The 26,660-nt window shown below is 34.8% G+C and overlaps 1 protein-coding gene across 1 annotated transcript in view; it reads right to left on the reverse strand.

The window, feature by feature from the left end:
- NetA (Netrin-A) overlaps window positions 1-22,998 on the reverse strand; it is a 662,627-nt gene extending 639,629 nt beyond the window's left edge. Inside the window, exon 1 of the mRNA XM_081750544.1 lies at window positions 20,130-22,998. Within this exon, the coding sequence (XP_081606670.1) occupies window positions 20,130-21,351 (1,222 nt within the window). The 5' untranslated portion in view covers window positions 21,352-22,998. The remainder of the gene's footprint in view (window positions 1-20,129) is intronic.
- Between the last annotated feature and the right edge of the window lie 3,662 nt (window positions 22,999-26,660).

Raw genomic sequence — 26,660 nt, forward strand, 5'->3', positions numbered from 1 at the left:
ATGTTTCTACCGACAGTAGTGATATTATGCGATGCACTTTTGGACTATTTATGTATATTACCGACAATAGTGACATTATTCGGTGGAACCCTGGCCTATTTATGTATACTACCGACAGTAGCGACATCATGCGTTGCACCTCTGGATCATTTATTTTTACTGCCGACAGTAGGAGATCACGCAGTGCACTGCCGAACCATTTATTTGTTTCTAAGGACAGTAAAGATATTATGCAGTGCACTCTTCCGCCATTTATATATACTACCGACAGTAGCAACATCATCCGGAGGAACCCTGGACCATTTAAGTATACTACCGACAGGAGGGACATCATATCTGATGCACTCCTGAATAATTTATGTTTATTACCGATAGTAGCGGCATCATATGGTATACCTTTGAACCATTTATGTTTCTATCGACATTAGTGATATGCGGTGCACTCTTGGACCATTTATGCACACTACTGACAGTAGTGGTATAATCCGGTAAACTCCTGAACCATTTATATTTTTTACTGTCAGTAGCAACATCATATGGTACACTTCTGGAGTATTTATGTTAACTACCGACAGTAGGATATCATGCGGTACACTGCTGAACTATTTATGTATACTACCGACAGAGCGACATCATCCGGTGGAACTCTGCACCATTTATTTATGTATACTGCCGACAGTTGCAACATCATTGGATGCACTCTTGAAAAATTTGTGTTCACTACTAACAGTAGCGACATTATGCGGTGATTTTTGAACCACTTATGTTTACTACCTACAGTAAGACATCATCCAGTACACTGTTGGAACATTATGTTTTTACCAACAGTAGCGATATTATGAGCTACATTCTTGGATAATTTATAACCCATATACTACAAACAGTAGCGACAACATCCGGTGGAACCCTGGGTCATTTATGTATGCTATCGACAACCGTGACATCTACAGTACATCATCTAGTGCAGTCCTAAAAAGGTTTATGTTTACTACCGACAGTAGCGACATCATACGGTATACTTGTGTACCATTTATGTTTCTACAGACAGTAGTGATATTATTAGGTGCACTCTTTACACCATTTTTGTATACTACCGACAATAGCGACATCTCGTGGAGCCATGCACACTTATGTATACTATATACTACTGACAAGAGCGACATCTGGTGGAACCATGCACTATGTATACTATCACAGTAGTGAAATTATTCAGTGCACTCTTGAACTATTCATGTTTACTAATGACAGTGGTGACATCATACGGTGCACTTCTGGATCATTTATGTTTACTACCGACAGTAGCGACATCATACGGTGCACTTCTGAAACATTTATGTTTAGTAGCGACAGTAGCAACATTATACGGTGCATTTCTCTATCATTTATGCTTACTACTGACAGTAGCGACATCATCTGGTGCATTCCTGAACTATTTATATTAAATACCGACAGTATCGACATTATGTGGTGCACTCCTGGACCATTTATGTTTACTACGGACTGTAGCTCACCATGCACCGAACATATTGTCAGTATTTTGCAGACTAGTATATACATAAATAGAATATCTATTACTACCCTTTATCTTTTTAAACTTCAACCCTTCATTATAGAAGAAGTTCATAAAAGCCTTTTCCAACAGAAGAGATCTACGTCAGCGAGAAGTTTGAGGACTAATGCATTTAGATTGTTCTTAAAAGTACAATCTGAAGATTAAAAAAATCGTTTTAAAAAATACAATATACAAAACCATACTGCCACAAATTACTGTACATACATTGTAGCAGCAGAATGAAATCTTAAGAATTAGTGTATTTTATCTGGCGGCTGCTGCTAAAAATTAATGGTGTCCATAAATAAGATATTTCATAGGTAATATATATATGTAAAAGTCATCATCTCATCTGAAATTAATCTGATTTCTCATGAATTTATTTAAGAAGAGAGAAAGGGGGTTAATTCTTATGCTGGGCCACAATCCTCTTTTATGGGTTTACTAAATCTATCTGATTGTCAGTTCTCGTCTTCTCTTACTTGATGCCATCGCTCCTTTTAAGAAAAAACCTTAACTCTTTGATATGTATATATTATATAGATTGCCTTCACTTTCATTTTTACGATAAGGAAATCTACAGACTTGAAATTAGGAATTTAATTACTTCCTTTTGTTCATCTCGTTTTCGGTCTCACGATTTCACTTTTTTTAATTTTCTTTTTTATCATGGACTCTCAAACGGTATTGGAGCTCCTCGTGGCTATGTCATTGGTCTACATGCCTTTGAAGTGGAAGCAGTGGCGTAGCACACTTTTGCGGGCCCCTCCGCAAAGTATAGAGAAGGGGCCCTAGTTGTAAAGCCGATAGAAGTAAGATTGAAGTTTTACTTCTTTAAATCTTTAATCATCGCAAGACTTCGGGGCCCCCTATACGTCGGGGCCCCCCGCACTGCGGGGGTTGCGGGGGCAGCTACTACGCCACTGAGTGGAAGATCAAGAGTTCGATTTTTGGTAGGAGCTTGTGTGGTTCGGATCTCACGTTAAGGGTCTTCACTACAGCGAAATTAAATTACCGCTAATTTTAGAGTTTTTTTCTGTAATATCTTCAAAACAAATTTTAAAAAATTCGAAAAACAGAAACGTAGTGAACTAGACGATACGATTTATCATGTGATACCTTTACCACAATTCACCAATCTGCTTTCTGGTATGCCGCTATTTACAGAACCCGCAAAAAATGCTAAATCTATCTACAGTTGGAAATCAAAAGCAAATAGATGAGTTGTGATAACGGTATCACATGCAAAATCGTATTGTCTAGTTAACTACGTTTCTGGTTTTCGAATATTTTTTATTTGTTTTGAAGATATGATAGAAAAACTCTAAAATTAGCGGTAGTTTAATTTCGCTATAGTGAAGACCCTTAAGCTGTGCGTTCACGTTTCGTTGTACGAGGGTGATTCAGAAAGTAATGCCTCCGAGCCCACTACTTGGCCAATAGTAGTACAAACAATCTGAACTGTTTATTATTAATGCACTGATACTATACAGTGTCACTTGTTTTATCCTCCCATCTCTTCTTGTTCCATAGTAATGGAGCAATTCACGTCATCCAGTGGTGATATCCGGTCGAAACAGTGGGCTGTCATTCAATTTCTGACTGCGGAAGGTTTGCATCCAGGAACATTTATCTCCGGCGACGAGTCATGAATACACCATTACAACACGGAAATGAAGCCTCAATCGATGAAGTACCGGCAGACGTAATTTCCTCCGCCAAAAAATTCAAAGTTGTCCCATCTGCTGGCAAAGTGTTGTTGACATTCTGCCTCATCCTGCCTATAGTCTGAATCTTGCGCCCTGCGACTTTTGGCTCTTCCCCAAACTTAAGGATTACCTTAAGGGACAACGCTACAGTTGTGACGCGGAGGCGGAAGAAGCAGTTCGGCAGTGGTGTCGCCAGCAGTCACCACAATTCTTCGCCGACGACATGAAAAAAAAACTTGTTTCGTGTTGGCGCAAGTGTGTTACCCGTAATGGGGACTATGTTGATGACATTGCAAGTTTTCCACTGATACCTGTACCGGTGCTATCTGTCAAACACAATAAATATATTACCTTGGAGGCATTACTTTCTGAGTCATCCTAATAGATTTAGTAATTAAAAAGGTGGATGTATTTAAGACTTGTAACCAACCAAGAAAACGGTACCAAGTTACGTGTTAGTATACGGTATGAGGTAGTTAAATATGGTTCGAGTATAAAATACTTTATTCACGAAATTCTACAACAGTAATTGCTTGTTTCCTACTAGGGATGGCCTTTTTCGAAAAATCTGTTTTTCGATTTTCGGAAATTTCATTTTTCGTTTTTCGCTTTTTCGTTTTTCGTTTTTCTTTTTTTGGAAAATTTTTCATTTTTCAAAAAAATTTTCGGTTTTTTTCGGAAAATTTTTCGTTTTTCTGAAAATTTTTCGTCTTTCGTATATCGAAAAATTTTTCGTTTTTCGTTTTCGAAAAATTCATTTTTCGAAAAAATATTGCCATCCCTATTTCCTACGAGTTAAATCCTAAACGAGAGTAGAAACGTAGCAATTTTTTAGTCTTGTTTTCTAGACGAAAATTGAGCTGACTCGAGAAATCCCACAAGTCTCATGAGGAACAACTAGTTCACCCAAGTGTTAGATCTCAAACACTATTCTAGTGTTACAGGGTCCACAGTATGAAAGATATATATTGATAAGTTGATTGTACGAACACAATGAAGAGGATTTATTAACATTTAATGATCCGCAAGTCAGTACACAATATATTTCAATAATAAATATTTGCTAAGTGTTGATGAATCACACGCTTCATGAACCTCCCATGATGTGGGAGGATTTGATAACTTCAGATTAAATTAATAATTTTTTTTAAAAAAAAAACCAGGTCGTAAAATTTGTCCAAGAATTTACACAACAAGACTAGACAAGAAAATCATTTCTAGGATCTAGACAAGACGAATATGGGGCTCCCTAGCCTAGTGGCTAGAGTGTTGAATTCATGTCCGCGTGGTCCCGGGTTCAATTCCCGGCTGGTGCTTCTCAATTTTCAGCGTACAGCTCCTGGATACCCCTGTTAGAGACAGGATGACGCAGCACACTGATCACGTGTTCGTCTCACTAGGCTGGACATAGTTCAGTCAGTCTCTAACAGATGGCGTTGGAGTAGCCCCAGGCTCACAAAGGGCTGTCACACCAGTGGTTAGGTTTTAGAGAAAAACGAATCTTCAAGAATGGAGACAAAATGATACTTCTACAAAATTTGCGAGAAAACAAAACATTATTTTGAGACATTATTTTTTTAGCTGTGTATTAAATTTAGTTGCTCTAGGTGGCTCCTTTCTATACTAAAACCTGATGACTGACAGACGGATACAGACATTATTTTTTTTTAGCTGTGTATTAAATTTAGTTGCTCTAGGTGGCTAGTTACCATACTAAAACCTGATGACAGACAGACGGATACAGACATTATTTCTTTTAGCTGTGTATTAAATTTAGTTGCTCTAGGTGGCTTCTTTCTATACTAAAACCTGATGACAGACAGACAGATACAGACATTATTTTTTAGCTGTGTATTAAATTTAGTTGCTCTAGGTGGCTCCTTTCTATACGAAAAACGTGATAACAGACAGACGGATCCAGGTATTATTTATTTATTTATTTATTTATTTATTTATTTTTTAGCTCTGCCAAATTTGGTTGCTCTAGGTGGCTTCTTTCTATGCAAAAGCATGATGACAGTCAATAATATTTAACAATAATAATATAACCTACAATAAGACAGAAGTAGAGACATCCTAGGAGGCTGACAACCACTTTGAATGTGTTCATGAGGAATGTTTTGAATCCAGTTTGGGTAAATATAAATTCTTGGAAGTCATGGCTAATGCCGGTAACTTTGGGAGTGGTAGCAACATTATCTACAGATTTTACTTTGTTCAAAATCGTTAAAGAACCGAAAGATATTGTTGTCAAGCTGTCCGATGTTTATTTTGGAACAAATATGATGGATACAGATATCTACGTATTTTTAGATATGCTTATAAGGAAGAAATAATGTCCGTATTCTTGAAGCTAATATATTTCTAAGATAATAATAATACTATTATTAAATATTATAATAATAAAGCCAAGGAATGCAACTGAATTATGACATGAGATAATGAAGCCTTTAGGTTCATAAGTTTGAACACTGTTTGTCCGAGAATAATATACGTGGTATGTATATCCTCATGTGTGAAACAGACAAGGATACAGATTCACACGAAACTTCTTGGTGTTGGAGGGAGGGAGTGAGACTCCTACGAAAACCACGGCTATGACTAATTCTCAACAAAGACGTAGGTGATGTAAAAATCATCCCACATGTGAAGCTGTGTAACAAAGTTCACCGTAGTATGCTAGCCACAAAGATTTTCTGTTGGTGCTAGCCGGGGAAAAAAAAAAAACGTCTTATGTTACTTATGAATGTACAGTACGTACGTATACACATAGGTGTGTGTGTGTATGTGTGTGTGTGTGTGTGTATTCCAGCCAGTCATAGCTCTAATGTCGACACTTGGGTACAAGAGAAGGATTATACCAGGCAGAGAAGCAATATTTCTTGTCCCACACACATGCGCACATATGGAGTGAAAAAGACAAATCCTGGAAGTGTTAAATAAATTGTTATGAACATGTAAAAAAGTGATGAAGACAAAAGTAATTGGATAATAATAAGTTATCCAATGTTAAAAAAGAAATATGTTAATTGAACACCTCCACCAAAAAGGAAGTTTTCGACACAATAGTCAACTAAATAATAGACTATTTAGCGGTATTTTAAGTTTAAGTTATGCTCTTAACATACAAAGAAGTAGACCTGTTCATAGAATAGCTTAACAGTAAGTTTTCCACTTTCGAAAAGTAAAGTTCTCACTCAGCTCTATACGGCAAATATTATAGTGAGTAACTTAATTCCACTAGCAGATCGCTTACCGTCAGTGTTCGAAGTGGAAATAAGGCAGAGCTGGTATGTTTTATTACGATTTTGACTCGACATACCGGCTATATAAATATTGAAATACAGTGAGGGTATGTTGCCTAAAAGGATGCATTTCTATTAGCATAATAAAAAGGAAACCATTGGAGGGCTTCTTTGTAGTTACAGGGGGGGGGGGGAGCAAGGAGAGACTTTGATCCCCTGGCAACAACTTTCTGAAAAAAAATAATAAAAACATCCCCTTATGTTATATCATACAGAATTACATACGAAAATGCTCAAGAATCGAGTTTTTATATTAATAATTTCCTGCGGGAAAACCCTCGGATCAACCACTTGACTAAGGGGTAATAACCCTGGAAGATCCGCCCCCACAGCAGACAGCCTTTAAATCCGCCCATGCTCAAAAACACGACACACACACACATAAGGGGAAAAAAACAACAATTCAACATGGCATATCAAAATATAAACTAGATGAACTTCTCGAAGACACCTCATTTTTAAAACAAAATGTAGGAAAAAGATAACAAAAACGTCGCGGTATTGTCAACTTAAAAATTATTTCTACATGGGTTCGTCAATTATTGTGAATAAAAATGATTTACTGAAAGTATTTTAGCATTTACTCTCCAGTGACGGTATGTCTTGATCAGTAAAAAAACAGAGGTGGTATGCTTTCATCACTGATAAAACAGAGGCGGTATGGCATACCACCGCATACCGTCTCAATTCGACTACTGCTTACCGTACATTGTGATGTTTTCTCTTCGTTCTGGCTTAAGATTTACAAGTTCTTGTTCCATTTTACTTTCTACCGCGGCCTTTTCTCACATCAATACAATTTCTTCACGCAGCAATATGCAAACTAATTTCATTTCCCCTTTTCCTAACAATATCCCGTATTGCACTATAATTAGTTATAAACCATACCCAGCCAATGTACTTCACTTTTCTCTATACTCACATTTAAAACTTTCCATTAGGCCAGTTGGTTTAAAAATAAATTTACATACTATATTTTTTTCTTTTTTTAATTTTGGACCTACTACAGGAGGAAAGAAAGAGTATTGCAATCGCGAAAAAAAAAAAAATCGAATTTGAGATTTAAATGGATTTTTATACATTTCGTGGTCCCTACAAGCGGAAAAAGTTATCAGAGTGTTTCAAAACAACACCGACAACGTTTGGGAGGAGATTCCTGTCACCAAGATAAGATGAAAAGTATAGACCAACCTGGATGCACAAATCATTTTCAGTTGATAATTATTTTAGTATGATCCGAATTTCGGACAATTCGAAATCTCAATCAACTCAGAGTATCGATACTGTACGAGCCTCGAAATCTAAAGTTATCCGGAGAAACACTTTCACCAAACGTCGGAAGTATTGTAAGCTCGGGAGACGAGACGCGACAGAAATTTCGTATAACGATATAGGAAAAGACAGAACTCTTCCAATGGAAATCAATGCATTTTTCGAGACGAGAAACCACTTTCACTCCACCTTTTCGAGGCGAGACAACCCTAAATCTAATCTCGTGAGAACACTATTCAGAAGATTTATCCATTATATCAAATAAAAGACGCTGGGAAATTTCTAATAAGCAAGACTGAAAAACACCTTTCTTTTTGGTGCAATAAACAGCAGATATTACGAAAAATACGGTTATGACGTGCTCAATATCACTCCAAAATTATAAATACGACATGTGGATAAAGTAATTAAAGAAATCAAACAGAAACTATAGTATTGTATAACGTCTGTCTATATACAGTTTTCATTTTTCATGCCGTGAGAGACTTACACAAAATACTTTCCAAACTATCGATTTTGTTATGATAAAATGGTGACCATGATCTCTAACATTTGTTGTTTACGATTTAAACGTTTGCCGAAAAATGGATGTTTAGGTAGATAAAAAGTGCTGGGTATAAAGTGCTGAGAAATGTTACTTAGCCCAACGTGTACGTGAGAATTTTTTTTCGTAGATCACTGTATATATTATTGTTATTATTATTATCATTGCTGACAAAAATATCTTTAGATTTTTCTAAATGCTATTAAATAATTATTTTAGTACATAGTTATACTTCCTCAACTATAATATCAAAACATACCCCTTCCTTGCCATTGGCTAATGAGTGAACTTTCTTCTAAGTACTCATGGATTTGATCTTCAAGTGAGGATACCTGCCTCGGATACAAACACAAGTTGTAGCAGTAGGGGATCTAGACGTAAAAACTGGGGGAGAGGCAGTCAGAACCCAGACTATGACAAGTATATCATAAGTTTATTATAAAAAATTAAAAAATATAAAAATAATAGTATAAATTGTTTTTGTCACTCAAAAAAAAAAACTGGACGGGGGCGCGGTGGCTCAGTGGTAGAGCGTTCACCTCTGGTGCTTGGGGTCCCGGGTTCGATCCCAGCCCCCGCCAAGTGAACTTTGTGGTGGACAAACACCGTGCTGGTGGGTTTTCTCGAGGTTCTCCCGTTTCCTCCCACTTTCTTCATTCCACCATTTTCACTCATCTCTCATAATCACCGTCTCCTTTAGCCTAACCGGCATAACCGTGGGACGTAAAACTCAAAGATTTCATTTCATTTCATTTCAAAAAACTGGAGGGCCTAAGCCCCCGGCCTCGGCTAAATCCGCAACTGAGTAGTAGTAGTTTCAATCCCATTTTTAGCAGTTGCTTTCCCCATACAGAATCGGTGCCAAAAAAGGGGTCGTTAAACTCCGAACCAAGCAACTGTCAAAAAATTCCAACGTATTATACAAAGTTTATTGTATACTAGCAAACAGATATGTACAAGAATTTATTGCTGGAAGTGTCCAAATTCAACATGAGGAATTTTTTTTGTTAAAATTTGCAAAATCACCCATAAAAAATTAAGCTAAATTTACAGAAAAGTCAGGATATTGAGGGTGGCTCTGTGTACGTCTCTGCTACCAGAACACTCATTTTTCGCACGGGAAAGACAAGTTCACGGAAATATTTAAAATGTGTATATTAACCTCCTTCTCCTCCCTTAAGATCTGTATTTCAATCGAAATGGAATAGTGAGACCCAGCTTAACCCAATTCTTATAAGCAAGTTTCTCTCTCGTTGTCTGACCGTTTCAGTATGATTTCTTCTTCCTCTGCTGTTCTAAGTTTGTCGTTCGACATAATTATTATGGCTGATTTTCTCTCCAAAGATTGTGCGTTTCCTCACTGGCATTGTTTGGTTTTGTGTTAAATCTCTACGTTAAACACAACGGAAAATATTTTATGACCTGTAACAATAAACAATGTCATAATTAACGCAACATTTAAATGTAATAATTAATGAATCCATTCAGGGGCGAATCCAAGGGCGATTTCCCCCCCCCCCCCACAAGAACAGGAAACTTTTTTATTTTATATATAAATAAAACCCATCCTAGAGTTTGGAGCTCTTAAAAATAGATCCAGGTAGAAGTATTACAAACCCACTGTCCCCCCCCCCAGAAGTCCGTTCTGGATCCGCCCCTGAATCCATAGTTGTGTCATAAAATTTCGGCTTTCTTCTATCCCTTACTATTCACATTTTAATGAAAGTGAGATGATTTAAAAAATTTAAAAAAAAAAAGTTCGAGGTAGATATTGTTTAAAAATTCATGTGAATTGGTTTAACCGTTCATTCGTCTACGCTTACAAGCAAGATTACATTCAATTTCATTAATATATCCTACATAGATTACAGTAGACGAAAAATCAATTTTCCAACATATTTTTAAATTTGCAACAATGCTCACAAAGATATATCATAATAATGTAAGATTAATTTTCCCTGGAAGTGTTGCAGAATCAAACCTTTTCACGTTTAGAAGCTATAGGAAAATTTCCGACTTAAAAAACTTTTGTACGGAAAAGAGAGTTTCAAAATGTCTTTACAGGAACGTACGCACGGGAGTTAGTCCTGGAGATCAGGATTTCCCTAAAATTCTGACTTTTCTGTAAATTTGGTGTAATTTTAAAGGAAATTTTATAAATTTTAATATAATTTATCGTCATATTGTATTTAGGTCCCCCACAGTGGCGGATCTAGAAGGTAAAAAACTGGGATGACGGCTAGTCAGAACTCAGAACTTTCAAAAATGTGTAAATAATATCTTAAATTATTTTTGTCGCTCAATAAATTTGGGGGCCTAGGCCCCCGGTCTCCACTGATCCTCCGAAATAAATTCCTACGCCCGTGCCTATCTGTTTATAATATATCCTCTTCGAATTCTTCTTCTTCTTCTTCTTATTATTATTATTATTATTATTATTATTATTATTATTATTATTATTATTATTATTATTATTATTATTGGAACACTACAACACCACATTTCTGTCCAGTTACTAGTTTTAAATAGTTTACACATAGTTAACATGATTACATACATTTTTTTTCTTAAATATAGCGTATTAAAAACCTTCCCTTGATCTTGATCATCAAGGAGACAAAGATAATAAATAAAACAAAGAAACAAAAACAAAGGTTAGAAAGGTAATACAATCAAGTATCGAGTTCTCCCCAACAACTCCTGCATTAAATTCGTCCCTATCTAGAAGGACCGTCACCTGATCTATATTATTACGATCTCAACATAAAAGATTCCTATTTTTTATTTATTGGGTCAAAAGTTCTAATATATTTCAATCAAAAAAAATTCTTGTATGCCTTCTATCTGGAGAACTACGTATAGTGTAGCCAAACCCAAACTATCACTTAACTCAGTATGATGTGTTTATTCCGTAAGAAAAATACGAAAACTCGATTTAGGGTCCTTTCCAAATTTTTGTAGCCTCTGATCCACAAAAATTCAATATATTTCATACAATCAAACATTTTCTTGTACGCCTTACATCTGGAGAACTCTGGAGAACTACATATAGTGTAGCCAAACCAAAACTAACAATTTACTCAGTATGATGTGCTTATTCCGCAAAAAATATGAAAACTCGATTTAGGGGCCTTTCAAAATTTTTTGTCCCCCCTGATCCAAAAAATTCAATATATTTAATTCAAACAAAAATGTTTTTGTACGCCCCATATTTTGAGAACTACATATAGTGTAGCCAGACCGAAACTGACAATTTACTCAGTAGTATAGTGTGGTTATTCCGTAAAAAAAATATGACAATTGAATTTACGTGCCGTTTAAAACTTTTGTGGTTCCTGATCCAAAAAATTCAATATATTTCTTTCAGTCAAACATTTTCTTGTACGCCTTATCTGGAAAACTACTTACTCTATACTGTAGCCAAACCCAAACTATCACTTAACTCAGTATGATGTGCTTATTCCGTAAAAAAAAAAAAAAAAAAAAAAAAAAAAAAAAAAAAAAAAAAAAAAAAACCAGGGCCGTTTAAAAATTTTGTGGTCCCTGATCCAAAAACTAATTATTGGCCAAAATCGCAATCTTTTGATGCATTTTTGGATCATTCCTAAAATTCTAGTTCATTTATTTAGAGGGGAGTGGAAAGGCATTGGGTTCAACAAGGAACACTTTTCTGAAAGTACACCTGTGCTATGTATTGTAAATTAAAACGCCGAAGTGCCTGTCAGAGAACTCAAAAGTCTAGTTACGGTACTACATCAATTGTATTGCTGGTAAGCTTCTTAAAAGATTAAAGATTTCGTCGTAAAAAAAAAAAAAAAAAAAAAAAAAGCACGTTGCGTTGTTATAAATTTCTGAAAATGTAATTATTACTCCCACTTGATATACTCCCCTCCCCACCGCCAATTTGTATGCATTTTACAATCTTGAATCAAAATTATAATAATAGCGCACTTTTTTTTTTAAACACGAGCAAGTAAAAAGAATATCGCAGACGCTTCTGCCGAGTTCTGTCTACATCAGTCTTGAACCAAAACAGAAGCCTAACTAACATGCTTTCATTACTATTTACCAATTTCAATGTGTTGTGGCGTATAATGCATTTTCATATCATCAATTATACTAAAAGGACTATCACAAATATAATTAATTATATTCAAAATGTACTCTTATACTCACTGTATACTTTCATTTTATTTTCGGTATTCCTTGTTCGTAACTTCTTCATGATATGTATCTTTTCCACAGGTCAATATTATACAGTGATTTTTTTTTAAAAAAAATATGTATGTTCATGTACACTCATGTCCAAAATTATTGTTGCATGTCTATAAATATGTTGTTGTAGGAATATAAGTTGATAACTAATTCGCCCGGTATTTCTTATAATGTTAGTAGGTGTATAATCGGCAAAGGCATGTATATGGCAAATTTCATGTGAAAAGAGCAGTAAATAAGAACAATAAAACGAAAATAAAACTTTCTAGTCCATTTGGCAACATTTTGTTTTACTTATTTTAATTTTTGTATTTATAATTCTTTTCCTATGAAATTTACCACAAATATGCATTTCCCGATTATACACATAGTATCAGTATTAAAAGTACTCTGCAAAATAATTATCAAATTATATTCTTACAAGAAGACAGTTATAAATATGCGACAATCATTTTGGACATGAGTGTACATTGATATATTTAAACACTTTTGGATGTACTTGTGCAATTAATGCTATTTATGTACATTTATATTTGTTTTCAGCAGATTACTTGCCAAGAGAGACAGAGAGGGCGTAACCCTCTGTTGGCAGTTACATAAGTAAACTAATTGATTATTAATACCAATGGAATGAACAATGCCCTATAAATAAACAAATAAATACCTCAACACAAAAATATCCTATAAATACACCCATTCCTTGTTCAAACTACAATTCTCCTCTCAAAAAATCTACCGAGAGAAAACTCTTCTAATCATGAGGGAAAAAAATAATATAGTTCTATATTTACTTGTTTCTTTCTTATAGAATTCTTTATCATTAAAAAAAAAGTTACCTCTAAAATTAACCAAATAAAAAATTTTGAAAAATTTTAGCACGTGTGTTAAAGTACAAGTTTATTCTTATGACTGATATACGCTGGTGAAGTAAACGTCATTTCCGCTTCCTGTTCAGCTAGCTGGTTACAAACAAACCAGCTTTAAGCGGGTTATATGAAGAAGTATACATGGTACTCGCCTATAAAAATGATTTGTTTTGTTTTCGGATATAACCATAACAGTTTAAGAGGTACATGCAATGTTTTTTTTTTTTTTCTTTTCTTTCTTCAAGAATGAAATTAGAAATATTGTACTATATAACATATTAAAGAGAAACAAAAACAAAACCACACTGTACAACAAGATATAATGATTGATTACTTATTGGACGAACAAATTTATCTCTATCTTTTTTAAGAATACTTTCTCTCCTTGCATATTCTGCCAGAAAGAAATTAAAATACAAATATTTTTTACCAAAGTTCCCTTGCTCTATCTTTTTTTGCTTGTTTGTTTGTGACATTTTTAGGGTAATTTCGCTGTTTAATATATATTAATACTCAGAACATTGTAAAATCGTTTCTTAGTAAACTGATAATTGAATCAAACGTTTAAAGGCATACTATAATCTTCGAACAGTGCCTGCCCCAGCATGGACTGTGATACTCGCCTGTCTCCCCTCTTTCCGATCCTCACCAGCGTAAGTTCGATAACAATTATACCCTTGTGGTTACATATATGTGTAAAAATTTGAAACTTGATACAATTGAGATTTGCAGGCAATGGATGATTTTAAAATTGGTAAATCGGCATTAAACATATATGTAAGACAACCGTATTTAAGTAATCATAACCTAACCTAACCGTACCTTACTGCACATGAATTTTGGTAAGAGTATAGTACGCGCAATATAGTAAAGTTTAAACCGGACTTGTTAATTTCTCTCATCCCGTTCGACATAAAATATAATTGTTCCATCCTATCGATGTACGCTAAGTACGCATGAAAAATACGAGATCATTATTTGAAAATTTATGTCTAAATTTGTCTAATCTACGAAAATGCTTCTGTGCAAGAAAATTATTTATGTAGAGGGAGAACATAGAAACAGCGTTAAAAATGTGGCATAGTTACTAAGAAATTGAAATGCAAATCCACTTGTAGTGATTACTAGCCCTGGCTAGTGTACGCTTTTCGTACCTGTCTTTCTTTCACGCATACCCAACTTCACTGATCCGCCTGTTCCCTACAAATGCATCCTTACATGCGCTCGAGCTTCAAACTGCCCTTAATCATCATAGATTTAGTGTTATGTGACCACCCAGCGTAAGTTGGTACGTGTTCTCCTTATGAATTTTAATATATGTATATGCTGGCATGTTACAAATCTGTACGTCGTTTGTGGTAGGCGCAAAGAAAATAATTCAGATAACATTAGGACATTATATAGGATAGTTAGAGTGTTATGCCTTTTAAATTATTTATTTCTGGTGACGCATTTCAACTTTACTAGTGCCAAGCAACGAATGGACATCCGCTAACAAAAGAATGAGGAATAAAGTAGGAAATTATTTCCACGAAGATGCTAAGTTTCTGAGATTATGTATTCGTAATTGTATGCTTTAAAATGCATTGGTTATTCTAGCGCTGTACTCCTTTGTTCCGAATATCTTATCACTAATTTTATAAACAAGTTTCTTCCATATTAAACATTTTCACTGAAGCTAAACAAACAATATGGAAGTATGTAGCATAACAATTTTCAATAATTTTAATTAAGCTCAATCTAAAATTATTATTAAGGGACGCTCATGTACATGCATGAGATTCTCACTCACTTGTTGTCCAGCAAGTTATTGGTGATTGAAGGAATTAAATATAGAATAATTTTATTTCATATTATGATACTTATAGCCTTCCTATACGTATAACGTAAATATATTCACTGCTATAGGTGAACATATAGCCTTTTTTTCCCCCCCAATTTTAAGTTCCTTTCACAAGACTGACAGCTGCCACATACAACGCCATTGAAACTGTCTTAGCAACCACCTTAGAAACAGATTGTTTGTAACCAATATGGCTGCGCCCAGTAAAATTCACAGCAGACGACTTCAGCAGCGTATTTTTTCCTCCTGCGCAGAAAATTGACAAAAAAAAAAAAAAAAAAAAAAAAAAAAAGCGAATAGAGAAGTCAAACAGAAACTGTCATATTTATAAATAGTAATAAATCTATATCGTGAGAAACCTATAACGTTAATTCCTTCTGACAAATTCGCGACAAATATCTTATAAATTTGTTGTTTACGAACTGGACAGTTTGCGAAAAATAAATGTTTAAATGGTTATTAATTTCTCGCACTATTCATCTAACATGTGTCATGATTTTCAAGGTAAGACTTATTTATTTATTTATTTTCGTAATGTAAGTAACTTAGATTAATCTGTAAAGAATCACTTTTTCGACTTTTTTCTTTGTCAAAAATTAATGCTTATCAAGTATTAATATATTTTACGCAGAGAGAAAAGAAAGAAAAAAAAACATATATTGTTTTCTCTTACATTTTCCGTAAAAATCGAAAACTAATTTATTTTTAAAAATTGAGACCCTGAACCTTTGAGCACCCACACCTCTCAAAAATTGCTTGAGCTCCAGCATTTATATCTTTTTACTCGGATCGTTACTTGCATATCTATATCTGAACGGCACATTCCCCAAAATTACACAGCAATCGATACTGTTGCGGATGAAACACGGCATAAGTATCCGAAATTACTCGACCTTTTTTTTCTTCTTCTTCCTTCAGTTTTCATGTATTTAGAAGCAACACTAATTTTTACAGTAGATATACCTTGTCTTTGAGCCGAGTTTAATTAGGGTTGCCATATTACCCGATTTTAGCGAGTACCACCCGATTTTCAGGTCCTTGATCATCATCATCTCTTAATCATCGCTTAATAATCTCTTAATTACTCGAAACTACCCGTTTTTTTTTTTTTTTTGGATTGGGGAAAAATCTAAGAAGCTTTGTTGATACAATGTTGTTAAATTCAACATACACTGAGAAAGAAAATTGTAGGTGGCGTACTTAAAAAGATACGTTACATGCGTAATTCCTGTAGTTTTTGGACTTAACGTACAGCAGACGTATAACCTAAAACGCATGTTTTATAATACTTTCTGTATAAGCGTTTCATCTATACGTACTTTCCGTATGAAACAATATAGGCGGTCAGGATCTCATATACCAATGGACGTATATAACATATAGCTGAAGAATGTAACATAAGAATATGCATGTGAAATAAGGAAAACTGTTAAGATGTGAGACATCCTGCAACAGCACGATGTAACATCTAAGGGCAGTGCCTATGTAGCATACGGATAACGTTATCCGTATTCTCCATACTGATTTCTGTACTAAGCAAGAGGATTCCGTATATTTGTACAATATATCGCTGTCCGGAGAATGGATTTTTTTTTTCAGTGTAAACCGCTACATCTCTGTGTCAATCTCAATCGCGATTGAGTTAAATTTGGACTCGTGCTCAGGCACAGCCTTATTTGTCCTTAGCATTTTGTTTAGATTAGATTCATTATTAACATTTTTTTCTGTTTTTTTTTTTTAATCATAATGAATGTTCTGTAATAATAATAAATGTTTATGCTGTATTTCATGTATTGTGAAACCGTGGTAATTTTGTATTTTAGTACGATTTCAAGTAGCAATCTTTAAAAATGATTAGAAATTATATAAGAGATGGACCAAGACTCCTGAATATGTTTTATCTTTCTTATGATAAAAATTTAGAAATTATTTTCTGTTTCTTAGAAAGAAAACCGTATGAACAATATTTGTCACATATCGCTTGTTTTATTTATTTATTTATTTATTTGGAAAACTTGCCTTACAGATATCCTTATAATTACAAATATCTTACTGTAATATTTACTTTACAATTCGAGATTCACATCTGTTGAACTTAATAAAACATTAAAGGCAAAAACTAAATTTGCTTTTCTTTAGTTTCGTTAGAAAAGTACATTGGAAGTGACACTTAACAAAGAAATCACTTAAAAAAAAAAAAAATGGTCCGAAGGATCCTAGGTCAGTATTTGTAATACACAAGTTCACATCAGCACTTACGGTTTAGAATCCCCCGCTTTTCTAATTTTAAAATATGGCAACCTTAAGTTTAATCAACCCGTGATTTCTTTTTCTGTAATTTCGCCAATATATACTTTTAATCTTGTATTAAACTTATACACACTATATTTTGGCCTCTATATGTATTCAATTAAGCGTGGAAACGGATAGTCGCATTAGCTAATAGAAACTTCCATGCTATTTAACAGGGTGGATTGATTTAAATCAGTCTGATTTAAATCACGATTTAAATCAAGATTTAAATCACTTGATTTTTTAAATAAAAATCGTTGATTTAAATCAAATTCAGAGATAAATTAATTTAAAGTGAAAATAAGTAAAATCCCGTTTCTGTTCTGTTATTTCGATTATGGAAGTTAATAATCATAATACATTGAGACTCAAATGTACAGTATACTATGAAAAAAAGTGTCATGCAAAGGATGATTAGGGAAAATCCCGTTTGGAACAGGTAAGGGAGCAATCCTGCTTTCTTCTTTTCGAAACATTGGGTTTGGATTATAAAATCGTTAACTATTTCAACGGGGAAATCACCATCGACATTTAAGACGAAAATTCTTTTTTGTGCGTGTCTGTTTGTTTGTTCCCAGATAATATGGCGTATTTAGAAGGGTTCTATCCCCTTTCAAAATAATAATAATAATAATAATAATAATAATAATAATAATAATAATAATAATAATAATAATTTTATTATTTTAGGCGAAATTTATGTATTTCATGCCGCAAGCTAGTTCTGAGTTTTCAAAAATAGGCCCCTGCCAAATATCAGTAACTTTTGAGAAAAAAGTGTTATTTTGATAAACGTTGCTGTACTTTTTCCTTCATGCTTAGCCTTTTAAATGATATCACCTATTTTTAGGTGATAAGGTAGAATCTTCATTATTCGATTAAAAAAAGTACCAATAAGGTTTTTTACTTCGTTTTCTTCAAGACTAGAAGCATTTTAGAACACGTTACATATGCTTTCACGCCTTTCTACGTGGAGGCATAGTGTCTGATGACGTCATAAATTTAAAAAGATATTTTTTGTTATGCATATTATTATTATTTTTTGGCAGGTTACATTTTGCATTCAGAAGACTGAAATTTTGCACACTCGTTCAGTGCATTCCTTAATAATTTTCAGATGTTTTCAGATCTCTGCGTGGAAACAGCGGGGTCCAGAGGGGCAAACATGTTTTTAAAAACGATATTTTTAACAAAAATAGCTTTTTTCGTGATTTTCCCGCCTCAGATGGAGACATTTGAATGGTACCGGTTCCGTACCCAAGGCTGTTCTATTCTGAAGAAAATGATGTACGTACTATGCTCCTAGGATAAATAGGGATGTCTCAGGAAACTGTTACCTGAGATCCTGTTTTATACAGGAATCTGGGGTATTTGGGGAATATTATTTTTCGCGGGCTTAGAATACTTTTGCACCTACAAAATTGAAATTTTGCACATTTACTCAGTGTACCCCTCAGTATTTTTCAGATCTGTGCCTTAAAACAGGGGAAGGAGTCCACAGAGGTAACAAAATAATAATAATAATAATAATAATAATAATAATAATAATAATAATAATAATAATAATAATAATAATAATAATAATAATAATAATAATAATAATAATAATAAAATAAGATAAAATAAAAAAGATATTTTTAACAGAAAATTCCTTTTTTCGTGATTTACCCGAACCAAATACGTGATGGAAACATTTGAAGGGTACCGTTTGAAAATTTGTTTTATCAATATGTACAAATCATGATCCTAGGATAAATAAGGATGTCTGAGGAAATTTTTATATTACATCCGGGTCATCTGGGGTATTGTGGGAATGTTCTTAGCTTACTGTTAAATAATTTTCTCACCCTTATTGCTCCAGATAGAAGCTTGAAATTTTGTACACACATTTATACACCCCCTTAGTATTTCCCAGTTGATTTTGAGATCTGTGCGTTAACACAAGGGAATCCAGAGGGGATCAAAATTTAAAAAAAAAAGTAAAAGAAATGCCGATTACTCTCAAAATTTCTCGCTTCAGGGACATGATAGGGAAATGTGAATGTTACCGCTTCAAAAGCTGTTCTATTCTCAAGAGAGTGATGTATGTACCATGATCCTAGGTTAAATAGGGATGATGCTGTAGCTGCTTGACTGAAAGTCTATAATTTACCTTTAAAAAGATCTATAATTTAAAAGGGTTAAGAAATATTGCTTGGGATTGATGTAGGTTAACGATTGGTCAAAATTCAACCCCAATATTTTCACTTAAATGGCATAATTAGCATTTAATACTAATTCCTAGTGCTTTTTCTTCAGTTTGCGACTTGTATTATACGAGGAGAAAGATTTGATTTAAATCAAAAAAATCGATTTAAATCAAAAAAATCAACAAAAATGATTTTTTAAAAAAAAATCATGATTTTTTTCCACCCTGCTATTTAACAATATTAAATTAACCTCACAGTGAGAACTAGTTAATAACAATAATAATGTGTATACAATCATGTACGTATACAACAAATACATGAACTAAAACTATTTTCACTTACCTTTACATTCGTTGGCATCCCTTGCTGTGGCTCTACCCCAGGGCCTGTCGAAATGGAATGGTTTACATCGCTCGCAATCTCTTCCAGCCGTATTATGTTTGCAATCGCAGGCCAATTGACCTTCTCGGTTCGGGATGCACCTTGATGCATGCCCGTTACACTTGCATCGGCCACCGACAGCGAAATCCGACACCGCGTAATAGTAACTTTCCCGGTTTCCGGTCATAATTAATGTTTCATTATTGTTATTATTATTATTATTATTGGTGGTGGTGATGATGGATGTTGCAAAAGGTGTACTGCTAATTCCTGTAGTTACCAACAGCGGTCCGCTACTGTCCGAAAGTGTTGCTGGGGGCAGAATTAATGAATTCCCAGTTGGTCCTCCTAACATGCCTCCGTCTTGGGTTGAAGATTCAATGTCTGGAGTGTGAAGACGATTGAAAATTACTTTGATGTCCGTGGCTGTCACCCAATCTTGCAAGACAGGACTGTTGTCAAAATCCGAAGCGCTTGGTCTGCCTTCCAAAGTGCTGAAAGCTATTCGAGAACCGATAGGACTTTCGTTACCCGAGTGGGCGTCGGTACAGAGCGCTTCTTGTTCATTAGCTTTGGTAATTGCCGCTTTATTAGGACGCATGTACATTTTTCGGCATTGACTGGAATAGAATTGAAATGGTTGCCATGTTTTACCGTAGTCCATGCTCTTATAAATTGCCATTGAATCCGGTTTTTGAGAACAAAACTGAAGACTTACATATGTCAATTCGTACTTCTTTCCCAAAGACAACACCAAAGTAACATTGTCAGGTGAGTTATTTAAAGGTTCCGACATCCAACAAGTCAAATTGTTAGGGTTGTTTAAGTCAGTTAGATAAGCCGGCGGGTGACGTCGTTTGATATTAGCGTCATCACATATCTGACAACTTCTGCTTGTCTCTCCTTTGTCATCGGTGTTGGTTTGACAGTATCTTGTCGGTGTCTTGCCGCAAGTGCTGGAAGCATCCACTTCTTTACCAAAAGCCGCGTTGACAAAATCGGGTATGCATCTTCGCGCTTTTTGGCCAGTTTCATCGTAACACGGATCGGGTGGATTGTGCTGGGCAGCGAACATCTTCAGAAATCCATCAGTTGCAGTGTTCGCTGACGGGCAAAATATTAAAAGTTCTGAAACTAAAAGTAACACAGTCACAGAAAATGCCTTTTTTGCCATGGTAAACATTTTTGTTTTTTGTTGTACAAAAAAATGACTAGCACACAAGTATTGTAAATAAGTCAGACTTCACTAAAGAAGCAGCACTTTTTCTTATTTTTTTAATCTTTAAAATGTGTTTTTTGTGAATAATATTGACACACCAGAGCTGCGTTATTTTGCTTTATGTCGACACATTGTCACTGATCTAAAATTTCCGTACACTGTTTGTAGTTTGTTCTAAATAAAAAACCGAAGCTCCCTTTTCTCTTGGCGGCACCAAAGATATTTATTTTTATAAAAACACAATTTAGACAGCACAAACACACCACCACTTACTTCAAAAGAATATGAAAGACAGCACTATTTTTGTTCTTTGTTAAAACAAAATCTTTTTCTTTTTCACACCAGACCTGGATTAACTAGATACTAACGACAGTCTTGCGGTATCTATCGACTCAACGTTTATTTTTTATCTTCTTGAGCAAAGATAAAAACAGGATTTAAAAAAAAATTAGGAAACACTTGTGTTGGTATCTGTCAAACCTGGAGGTCCTCTTCAGGTGTGCAAAGGAAGCTTATTTTTGAAACATGGTTCACACAATCTTCCCCACAGTTATTAGATCACTTAATAAACTAGTTTTCTCCTCTGTTTGTTATTTTTGGACAATTGAAGATTTTTACACAAGCAACCGCTGATAAAGACCGCACTGAAAATTCCTTCCGATGCAAATGAAGAGATGAGATAACCCGGAGTATTTTTTTTTTTCCTTCTGTGTGTGTGTATTGTCACGGAGTAGGGGGCGTCCTCCTCACGTGTGGATATATGCGTTCCGAAACAAAAACTGTCACTCGTAGCGAACCACTTCCAAAACACGCAGACGCGATGGGCGATGTTAAGAGTTGTCAGACCAACGACGCTGTAACTGTTACAGACAAGAGATCGAGACGCTGCGACGACGATTTATCGAAGATACAGAAACTTTCTCGGAATCTTCCTTGTTTTTTTTTTTTTTTTTTAAATTAATTAATCAATTACTTAAATCATTGGATTATTACGATTACGTTTTTTTCTTCTTAGACACTTTCACACAAGTATATGCACTAAATGACACACAAACTTTGTTTTTCGTTTTCTTAAAAAAGAAAAAAACAGATTTTTAGTGTTTATTATTTGCTGTTATGTTAAACACATCACACTTTTTCGTTTTTTTTTTTTTTTTTTTGTTTAGTTTGTAAAACGCGCCACTATATGACGATGTATCAAGATTATATTCTGATAGCGGCGGTGAAGAATTAAAGTTCAAATAGAATAGAAAAAGAAATAGATTAATAGATCAAATAGAGGGAACTAGATAGAATAAAGGAAAGAAGAGAAATAGAAAAATCACTGATTCTAATTGTTTCTCTCTTCTACCCCAAAAATTCTAGGTGAGAGAGAGAAAACAAAATAGTTAATTTATGAAAAACACGAGTTCACTGTGTGTTCTTTTGGGTATTATTATTATTTTGAAAAAGAAATAACAACGCCTCCGAGCGGCGTGTTTCAATAGCTACAAAAGAGGGAGTCCCACCTCTTGCAACACGCACGTGCGTCCGCCGTCTCGATTCGGATGTGGTGTACTTCCGATCGTCAACGTGCAGCCAGACTCCGGATCGTACTGTGGCGCGCTGCTTCCAAACTCAGATGCATCATTGCCGTGGAGTCAGTGGGTCCAACTCGTAACTTCAAAATAAACTGTGGGGTTAACAACTTGTTGAGACGGTCGCGCTATTTTTTTCTCATGTCAGATCTTAGTAAATCTCCGTAGCGTTACAGACGCATGGGTAGTCAGTCAGATGCTGCATGTATAACTGGAGGTATCCTGATCAGTGCATCGATTCTCAACGTCACTCTCTCTCTCTCTCTCTCTCTCTCTCTCTCTCTGTAAGACTGCGTTTCTCAAACTGTGGTTCGAGGACCACAAGTTGTTCTCGAGGTATCCTTTTTTTATTTCGTTGGTTAGGAGTTTAGCGTGCTTTTTAGCATCCTATGATACCCGCTGACCTATAGCTTAACATGGGGTCCGAACCACATGAGGTCCCACCGAGGATCGAACCCAAATCTCCCACACCTTAGGTGTGTTCGCTTATCATATAGCCACGAGAGATCTCTTTTATTTTTGTGACCTTCTTTATTGAGTATTAGTGTAAAACAGACAAAAGAAAAATAAAATTCAAACGAATTGTATATCACATACAATAGGTGGGAATCTTAAGAGGCCTAATCACTGCGAAATTAAAATACAGCCAATTTTACAGTAATTGTGTGATATCTTCAAATAGATAAAAGGTAAACGAAATGTGGAACAAGAGCGCCCTAGACAATATTTTATTTTGCATGAGGTAACGTTATCAAGAGTCACCTAGTAGCTTTCCGTTTGCAGTCATTTAGAAACGCGGAAATAAATGCCGATTTTCTAAATGGCTGGAAATAGAGAGCAAGTGAGTCTCATAGGCCTGTAGCCAGTCCCAAAATGTAGGGGGGGGGAGGTGGATTCAATTATATTGTAGTTCATCATCATATTATAGTCCGTCAGCAAGCCTACCGTGAAAATTTTAGGGAACAGTAAAAATTTTCACATTTCGATTATCTTCCATCTATTTGAAGATATCATGTAATTACTGTAAAATTAACAGAATTTTAATTTCGCCCTGATGGGGCCTCTTAAAGTCAAGGTTATAGAAACTTCAGTAGCTTATTGTTGATGGTTTTCAATTTTTTTCAAAAAATATTATTTTTCATAAATAGGCCTACCAACGTAAAATAAAGGGAACTTTAAGCAGAATTATTTTTAAAGTATAAGTATACGGGTACATGATTAAAAACAAATAAATAAATAAATAAATAAAAAGTTACAATTAACTTGATGCCACTGGCCCAAGAGAAGGATGGGAATAAAACTGCACTTTAAAAGAAAAAATAATAAATATAATTTCGAAGGAGCAAGAGTAGGTTGGCCCCTAGAACATTCTTACAAAAAGTGGCCAAAGTTAAAGAAAGTTTGAGAAACACTGCTCTAAGATCCATGTTGCAGTTACTTAAAATTATCGTGACATTCTCACCACAAAGCAGTATGTATTTTCCCAAATGCTCTGACCTCCAATTATATCCTCTCTTCTCAAGGTACTTGTAAGGCCGGATCAGTGGCGTATTTAGGAAGGGGGCTTCCGGGCTTAACCCCCCCCCCCGAAATCTTACTTACTATAGTAAAGTATATGAAATGTCTTGCAGAATTTTCACATTTTCAGGCAAAGCCTACCGCGAAAGTTAGCAAAGCCCCTCCCGAAACAAAATCGTAAATACGAAACTGGCCCGGATTAAAACATGTTATTGTAAATCACACACTTTTAATATCAATTCTAAATTGTTATATGGTTTAAATTTAAATTTATTTTCCTCTTTCACTAAAATTTCAATAAGGCACTTTGTGTCATGACCTTATCTTGTGGTCATCACCCAAAAAGTGTGTCTCTTGTGTACGTGGTCCCAACATCAATTCCTGAAAGGAAAACAAAATGTTATTATATTCAGCAGCAATATGAAACAAATATGGAGCTACTTGAATTAAGAGAAAGCAATTATCAGTCTAGAAAGCCAGAATTAATAATGATAAAAGTCGGTATGTTAGCCGCACATCAGCCAAATGAAAGCCGTCTGGACGACCATAACATTTGCGGGTTAGAACGAGTTGCCTTGATTCGCTTCGACCTGGTGGAGACAATTTGAGGATTTCATTAAATTAAGAAATAGTAAATGCAATGAGAGCTAATATAGGCTATATCAGCTAACTTGAAAGTAGACCGTAGCTGTAAGTGGCCTCTAGCACCACTATGTTTTGTCTTATGAAATGCAGTACAAGCCTTTATATAGGGCTAACCGGGCAACCACCCGGAGTCCCGCCCTTCAGAGTACTACTATTTTTTTAATATGTAGAAGAGATTATGGGACATTCCATAATATTCTGAAGTTCAGAAAATCAAAGAATTGTCAAACTTACTATAGATATACTACATTGACTTGAAACCTAGTGTTCGGTTCCAAGCGCTGTTACCGGTTGAAGGAATTCCATTCCCTTTGGCGTATGCAGCTGCAAGGTTCTCTCGCTTAGCAACAGCTGAACCCTTATCGGCTCAACTCGTGGATGTGAACTTCAGTTCGCATTTTTGCCATGGTTCAAGACATTTTGGCAGTACCATAGTAGCCCATCTGCAAGACACCAACATATGCATCATGAGTATTAGCGAGTTTCGTTACCCTTTAATTGATCCTGTAGAATTCCTGTAGATCAGTACCAATCAGTAAAGTGCTCTGTGACGTCATCAACATTCATTCTTTAACTACAAGGAACCTTCAAAATCTAGCTTGAACATTCAGCTGCCAGGAGAATCTGGTATGAGATTTTAAAAAAAATACCATTCAAGAAGTATGTCAAAATAATTGCAACTTTATGTACTACGTAAAGAATTTGTAAAGTGAAAAATTTCCGATGTTTTTTTGGGTAATATCATCGGGAAAATGTTAAAATCTTCGTCCATTATTTTCTCAGTTTTCCTAAACTGGATTCTTCTTAGTTGCGGCAGCCAAGCTTAACTGTATAGAGGGACCATCAGCCTCTCATATGATCTACATATTTTACAGGGACCATCAGTCATTGGTGAATTTCTAGCTCTACATAACTTAGCGTTCAGGGATCATAATAAAAATTTGAATCCTGATTTTAGTATTTATTTTTATTTATTTATGTATTTATTTATTTATTTATTTATAATGGATTTCAGATACAGCACTAGGCCATTTTACACTGAAATTATTATTATTATTATTATTTATTAATTACTTGATTAATTAGTCAAATAGATTTGATGCAACTTTACAACCACACGACAAACAGTGAAATTAAAGATTATCTGAAAAAAAAATTCAAAATGAATTTATAAAACGCATGGCAAGCAAAGCAAAAATTTAACAAAAGTTTTTTTTTTTTTAATGTACTTTTCTATTAATTTAGATTGAGATATTATTTGTATTGATAAACTCTCTGTAATATAGCGATTTGTAAACAAAAACATTGCTGAAGTCGAGAAGAATTCTATATTTGCTACATCCACCAAAAAAAAAAAAGAAAGAAAAAAGAAAAGAAAGAAAGAAAAAAAGAAAAGTCACCGAAGCAAATTCATAAAGAAATCAGTGTGTGAAACATTATGGGACTCTCCTATGTCATATGCAGTAGTGAAGAAGTGGGTGGCACAGTTTATACGTGGTGAGTTTCCAACAGATGATGCTGCAAGTGCACGAA

Source organism: Thermobia domestica, chromosome 3, assembly GCF_964235325.1.
Source record: "Thermobia domestica chromosome 3, izTheDome1.hap1.1, whole genome shotgun sequence".
Classification (NCBI taxonomy): domain Eukaryota; kingdom Metazoa; phylum Arthropoda; class Insecta; order Zygentoma; family Lepismatidae; genus Thermobia; species Thermobia domestica.